The sequence below is a fragment of the Xiphophorus couchianus genome, chromosome 23 (genome assembly GCF_001444195.1).
Source record: "Xiphophorus couchianus chromosome 23, X_couchianus-1.0, whole genome shotgun sequence".
Taxonomy (NCBI): domain Eukaryota; kingdom Metazoa; phylum Chordata; class Actinopteri; order Cyprinodontiformes; family Poeciliidae; genus Xiphophorus; species Xiphophorus couchianus.
In genome coordinates, this window is record NC_040250.1 from 10,593,437 (window position 1) to 10,600,812 (window position 7,376).

The 7,376-nt window shown below is 39.4% G+C and overlaps 2 protein-coding genes across 2 annotated transcripts; one reads left to right on the forward strand and one right to left on the reverse strand.

The window, feature by feature from the left end:
* Positions 1 to 1,776: 1,776 nt before the first annotated feature.
* LOC114139627 (nucleolar protein 3-like) lies at positions 1,777 to 3,163 on the forward strand. The gene is made up of 5 exons (XM_028009664.1): positions 1,777 to 2,371; positions 2,453 to 2,509; positions 2,579 to 2,710; positions 2,783 to 3,025; positions 3,156 to 3,163. Exons 1-5 carry the CDS (start codon positions 2,302 to 2,304, stop codon positions 3,161 to 3,163), a joined length of 510 nt encoding a protein of 169 aa, XP_027865465.1. The 5' UTR covers positions 1,777 to 2,301.
* Positions 3,164 to 3,317: 154 nt separating this feature from the next.
* Positions 3,318 to 7,035, reverse strand: LOC114139628 (uncharacterized). Its single transcript, XM_028009665.1, has 4 exons — positions 6,900 to 7,035; positions 4,881 to 6,824; positions 3,463 to 4,361; positions 3,318 to 3,371 (listed from the first exon to the last, which is right to left on the reverse strand). The coding sequence occupies exons 2-4, from the start codon at positions 6,640 to 6,642 to the stop codon at positions 3,318 to 3,320; spliced, it is 2,715 nt and encodes a 904-aa protein (XP_027865466.1). The 5' UTR covers positions 6,643 to 6,824; positions 6,900 to 7,035.
* Positions 7,036 to 7,376: the final 341 nt, after the last annotated feature.

Here is a 7,376-nt window from a genome sequence, read left to right on the forward strand (position 1 = left end):
TGTGAATGCCAATGCATGTCAAGCTGTTTGGATGAAAATTGCATTTTCTAAAGTCGCTTTCCATTAACATCTGTGCTACCTTAGTTTATGATGTTATATGATAAATCACTAGATCTTGCAAAGGTTAAAAGAGACAAATAGGGAAAATGAAAGTGAAGAACTCTAAGTAATCAGCATGTAAGAGGTATTGCCAGGATCCTGAAATACTGGGGTGTAGACAGTCCAGAAAAAGTTGAATATTTATACAACAGTGGTACATTTTTAAATACTTTCATATAGCAAAGAACATTTTGGACCCATACAGACTGGGATACTGAGTGAATATGAATTAAACAAAAATGTGTGCAATTCTCTTACTTTATTTTTCATTGTCAGCAGCCAGGCATGAATATTTTCCAGGATTAGTGGCGGCAAAACCCTACGGGATGTGGAAACAGCTTATTTAGTTTTGAGAATTTTTAATCCAATCAACCATCTGCTGCAGAGGACTCCTTGTTGATTCCCAATGACATTCTTGACCTTTCATGTCCCTTTTGACTTCAATGCTAGAGGAATACTCATTTTAAAACACCATCAGAGGTTTTGGAAACGTTCCTTTCTTAAATGCAGAGCCTTGCAATAATATATGCATCACTTAAACTTTTTCACATTTTGTAACATTCCAACTAGACACATCAATGTGTTGTGTAAAGTTTTTATGCTATATACCATCAGAAATTAGTTCATAATGTGACATGAATAAGAAATTATTGCATAGTATTGACATTTCTTTAAATAAAATTGTTACTGTGGAGAACCAACTCTTACAAGGACAAAGCTATCTGAACCAGCTTTGTTCACATAGAAACCAAAATTTCTGAACATTTTCTTTCTTTTGCAAAACAGCAAAAGCTTTAGTGCAATGGCAAGAAACTTGGATGCACAGCTGGGTCCTTGTTTTATTCTCACACAAGTTATGTTTGATCCTCCAGGGAGACTGACAATAAAGGAACAACAGGAAAAAGACATTAGGGGATTGTATTCCGACTATTTTACAGTGTAATTTTTTTCTCACAAATCATCTGGTATGTATGTAAAAGTCCTTTAAGACTTTCATAGAACCAATGTGTTTAGCTTAAATCACACAAAATTGACTCTATCTACTCATTAGATTAACTCGTATGGCAGTTTAGTAAAATATTTACTTTATCAGAGAGACTATATGGGACACCTTCTGTCAAATTTTAATCGGAGTTTGATGGATGATTGATTGATGACTAATAGATTTTGATTTCCGGTCACAGGATGCCCCTCCCCCACCTTTCCCACCCCTCCCCCACCTTTCCCACCCATCCCCCCACACAGATCCGTTTTTCCCACGCCTTCAGACCTGTATGAGTTGTAAGAATAATACAAGTAAAGTATGGAAATTATGAGTTTTAAGAATAATACAATGAAAGTATGAAAAACAGTAAGTGTTAGATAATTGAGAATAATATACAATATAGTATATTTAAATAGGATGTTGTAGTTACCTCTGGTTTTAAACGGAATATCCTCCTGAGACACTGCGGAAACGGGGAAGGGCTCTGCGAGGCAGGTTAAAACAAATCCTAGTTGGGTGATTCTCATGACCTTTGGGGTCAAAACACATGTTGTGCAAGGAAACTCTATGTCACCGACATCCTCTGGCAAAGAATCGATAACAATGATGGTCAGTCTCTGGTTTTAAAACAGAATATCTTCCTGAGAATATTGGGTGAAACAGGAAAGGACTCTGCGAGGTAGGTTAAAAAAAATCCTAGTTGGGTGATTCTCATGACCTTAGGGGTCAAAACACATGTTGTGCAAGGAAACTCTATGTCACCGACATCCTCTGACAAACAATCGATAACAATGGTGATCAATCTCTGGTTTTAAAACGGAATATCTTCCTGATCGGGTCTGCTATCAGCTCTTGGAATCTGCATATGTCACCACCCAGGTGTGTGTGTGTGTGTGTGTGTCCAAGCAGATGAATGGACAGAAACCTCTTGCACCTCTTTAAAAGGAGCTAGCATCTCGGAGAAGAAGCACAGCTCTGCACAACTTCGAATGACTTTGGGGTACAACAGAATTTCTAGACTTGTAAAAATTTTTTTAGAAAAGTATTGTTTTTTGAATCATGTCTGACTTTACAGGAAGATCAACAACTATAAGTTCTCAGGTTCTATCCACCTTGTTCGATCGTAAGTAAATACAATTCTTAAATTCTCTTTCTCTAACCATATACTGTATAGTTATACAAATATATATATATACAGAAATGCATCATGCTTAATAATGATTTTCTTATTATTAGGCGCAGTTTCAGAAGATCCTAACATCATCTTAGAATCGGAATTTATAAGCGGTAAGTTTGTGATTACTATACTTTTCTTTTTTTCTTTTTAATCAGAGTTGTAAAATAATTTTAAATATTATTTGCTTACAGATCTTGCAAATACTCAGGAGACACACCAGGACCCTATAGGACTAAACAATACAAACGGTAATTTAATATCTCTGTAACCGAAGTTCTAAAAGCGAGAAAATAAAACCAATACTCTAATTTTTACAGATGTCCAGGACAGCCATAGAAAGAGTCACTTGTCATTGAATAAAAAAAGAAATGACTCTGAAGCTATCAGATCATCACACCTTGTGAATGCAGCTCCGACACCATCCGGTTCTGTTCAGACAGGAGTACAGAGTAAGTTTTTTTTCTTTTAAATAATAACCTATTTGAACCAATCAGGAAACTGATTTTTTTCTCATTTTACAGGCGTAACCCATGATGAACACGATGTAATTGTCATTTCATCTGAATCAGAAGACGAACCTGTGGCAGACTTGCCTTCAGGGCAGAGATTTGATTTCAATCCCGTGACGCCTCCTCCTACACCGCCGCAGGCCGCCGGAGCAAGGCCAGAACCCGGACCGCTACCTGAACCGTTACCCGAACCGTTACCTGAACTCGAACCTGAACCGCTACCTACCGAGAGGCCTACTAATTCTCTCCGCCTATGTAAGTTTAATTATTTGTTTTAGATAATAAAGATATATACCCTCAATTTTCCCAGCATCTAGTTGAATACCTTGATTAATTTGATAATCTCTCACATATTTCAACCTGCTCTCCTGATCCATCGCTTCAGGGGGATAACCGCTGGCTTCCTGTTTCCCCTTCAAAAAGGTGTGAATGTAGCCTTTAAAGATCGAGCTACTGCTTCTCTCAAAATGCCAGACCTCAGTGATTTTTCCAAGACGATAACCACATTGCAATGCTTTTTGAAACTCAGCACTCACCCAAACACCTGTCAGAGATCGAGCATCGTCCTCATGGGTGCAGATCCCTGTTTGATTGTTAATATCTGCACATGTGCGGCAAAGAGTGAAAACTAGCTTACCCCTAGATGTCTTATAGGGCAGAACTGGAAAAAACAGGCCTCGTGGAGGATAAACGGTAGCTCTGATAAAACCAAAATAGTTGACGGGATCATCGAAATCTTTGTAAATGAGGGTGGGGTGACCTAGCGGATATTCACACGTAGCATTTACATAAGGGTAGAGAGATGTGAAGTCCACATAATGCACAGACTCACCCGGTCCAGCTGTGAACCTGAGCTTTAGAGCACAAGTTCGACCTCCGTACAGAGCGTTCCGAGGGACCAAAGGTTCTGGCGCATCAAATTTTTCCAGGAATCTGATTACCCCTGGATCAGACTTTTTCATTTCATCCCACTCATGTTCCCACACAGTCTCGACTCGAACACCATAAACGGCTTGCAGAATCTTGGATCTTTCAATCGTAGCTGCATAAATTTGTTCAAACGGTACTTTTCTCAAAGGACACATTTCAGTCTGCTTGAAACACCGAGGGCAGGCATGATAAAGACACCCGTTGAAAGAGAATACGGTGGCTAAACCTGAGATTACTGCGAATCCGTCGACAAAATAGGGTCCGATTTTGCGCTCGCCCGAGTTTAGCGCGTGCTCAATTTGTAAGTTCTCACTGTCCATCTTCCACTCTAGCCACTGAATTGAAGCATTGGAGAAAGTTTTGGACCCACGCCTGTAATCTACAGCTGATGGGATCGCCAAGGATTTCTCCGGAAGAAAATTGGTCACAAAAACCTGCATGCATGCAGAAGCAATTGTGATGTTCTTAAAGGGATCCACATTTGTCTCCTTAAAAAACTCCTCTCTGAATTTAACACAACCTTGAAAAAGAATGTCCACATCATTTTTGCAATAATGCAGGGATTCTTTCTCAAAGTCAAAAATGCCTTTGGATGCTTCACCGTACCAGTCAGTAATTTTCTGCCTCTCATCTGGATTCATAAGTTTGACGCCGTACGAATCTAAAGGAGGAAACACACCCACATACTTGAGATGCTCTTCAGCGGAAAATTCGTGGGGAAAATATCCTTTCGAGCGGTCATGGAAGCCCAGTGCTTTCGGCATGGCACTCAGTTTCATAGTCAGAAATGACAGGCTATCAATGAATTTCAATTTGTAATCGGGGTCTGTAAAACAAAGAACTTTTCCTCCTTGCATGATTAGAAAAGGCTTGATACCTAACTGCAGCATTGAGTTAAGCATTAAATAACTATCAAACCCACGAGCATTATGTGCGATGAAAGTGTATCCCTTAAACATACTTCTTCTAAAATGCAGAAGAAATTGCTGTGCACAATCCAGGCCATAAGCGTGCCATTCAACACCTTTAACAGTTTTTGAACAGACTAGAAAGGGTTTATGTATGCCGCTCTGATCGACAAATGTTTCAAAATCGTAAAACACTAGTTTGTCATGAAGTTTGTCATCAGTAGTACTGGTTTGGATGTAGCATTGATGATCGTTAAGAGTTACATCTGTACCAGGAGGTAGATTTTTGTCACCACAGATTACACATTTTGATCCGCATACGTGAAAAGTTTTCTCTTTGGTCATAGGTATGTGATACAACCTGTTACACGTAGAACAAAATTTGATCATCTCGCAATCACTTACAAGCATTTCAGCATGAGGTCTGTTGCGAGGTTCTTTGTGCCTATCGAAGCATGTAGAGTTTCGACATATTCTGTTACAGTCATCACAGCGTACTGGATTGTACTGCAATTGTGTGCAACTGTAACAACTGCAGACACCACAGTAACCTTGGCAATGATGGGTGTTAGAATTATTATAACAGCCGTAACAAAATTTGCAAATATATTTTGAACCGGTAAAACCTGCAAGATTCCTAATGCCATAGAAGTGATTATTATGGAGGAGGAGAAAGCAGGGATTTGACCGAATTTGGAAATCTGTTTCAAATTTAGATAAAGCCCTATCTTTTGAGGTTCGATGAAACACTACAATTTTTCTTTGTAGAATGTTTTCAAACTTTGCGACGTCGCTGAATGTAACCGCTGTCTGATCAGTTAGACCTGCCTGATGCTGCCACTTTCTTCCCTGTTCAAGAGCTTGTTTATCTGTAAATTCAGGATTAGCGACATGTGCCAGGCTGGTAGCAAAACACAATTTATTTCCTGTATTTTCTACAATATACAGGTGACGCCTCTTCTTATTAATCAATTCACATTCCAATGTTTTTTCAGCCTTGCGTTTTACGCCTCCTGTAGGATTCTTGACTATCTGAAGAATCAGCTCCAAATTACTTTCTGAGGGCAGCTCTGCATTAGATTGAACCAGCTCATCTAAAAATTCTTCAAATGCAGGCAGGATTGCGTCGTTATCAGTAACAGAGATATTTATGTGATGAGAAATATTATCCCACACTAATTCTAACTGTACAAAGTCATTACGTTCAGCTATTGATCTTGCAGTATTTGCCAGATCAGTTAAAACATTCATGACTGTGGTGTAGAATTCAGCAATGTCAGGTACAGCATGGGTTGGAGGCGTGATTGATAACGATCTCCTTATTTCAATGTTATTGAAACGCTGACGTTCAATTCTCTGATTTTGATCTAGATTACCTCCTTGCTGCTGCTGTTGCTGCTGTGCTTGATCATTTGCTGCAGAAACTGTTTCAGATGGTAACACAGATTCTGTATTTTGAAAACCTTCATCTAATGAAATGCTAGACGAGGCAGCCGGTGAACCAACGGGTGAGTTTTGCGGAGATATACAGTTATTTAAACCGCGGACGGCATCGTCAATTTGTCTGAAATAGTCTGAGACTTCAGATGCGTTTAAAATATCAGAGATTGGTGATCTAACAGGGTTAAGAGCAGGGCTCTGTGTAAAGTCATTTCCCCCGGTATTCAAAGCTGAAGCGATTGTTTGTAGAATCTGGATGGAATTAATAATTTGTTGGGAATAATCTGATTGAGATTCTGTATTTTGAAAAGTTTCATCCAACGCAGACGAGGCAGCCGGTGAGTTTTGCGGAGATATGTAGTCATTTAAACCGTGAACGGCATCATTAATTTGTCTGAAATAGTCTGAGAGTTCAGATGCGTTTAAAATATCAGAGATTGATGATCTAGCAGGGCTAAGAGCAGGGCTCTGTGAAAAGTCATTTCCCCCAGTATTCAATGCTAATGCAAGTGTTTGCAGAGTTTGGATATTGTCAGCTATTTGTTGAGAATAATCTGATTGAGATGATTCAACTCTAGCTTGTTGGTGTTCCATTCTTTACTGAGTTATAAGAGACAAATCATACATGAATCATTTCACAATCACCTTTGCATCGGAGGAAACATTTTGCAGCACTGTTCTGACGGCTTGTAGCAGGATTTTAACTTTTTCTCGGTTGCGAGCCAGAGCTTGTCGTCTTTTTCGAGCTGGAGGTCGGTCCAGAAGTAGAAAAGATTCTGTAATAAATAATTAGGAATAAACTTCTAACAGTTATGAGATGTGATTTTACTAGATAAATTCAAATAATGTACCTGTAATCAATCCGTCCAGCAAAACAACTCGCGCTTGTAGATTTTCTGCAGCGAGCCTCTTTCGTATGTCACGAGCGTTGAAAGCTGTGGAATATATTTAATGTGATTACATTCATTTAGGTAAGGCTGCTTTAATTCTAAACAATACTTTACTGAAAAAGCATTTATGTATTTATTTATTTATTTTTTAAATTATGGTGTGTGGGGAAATAAAGACACGAACTCATTTTTATTACATCATGGCACAATCATTAGACATACACACGCACAGAGAGAGCAAGGGATCTTCTGCGGGGAGGGGGTCACTCACCCCTAACCATCGGGTGTTATGTCCTGGAGACACACAAGCGCATGCACACACACACGCACACACACAAGCGCATGCATACACACACACACATACACACAGCCCTACACACCCTGGACACACACACACACACACACACACACACCCCTCCCCTCTGCTGTTGCTGTCTG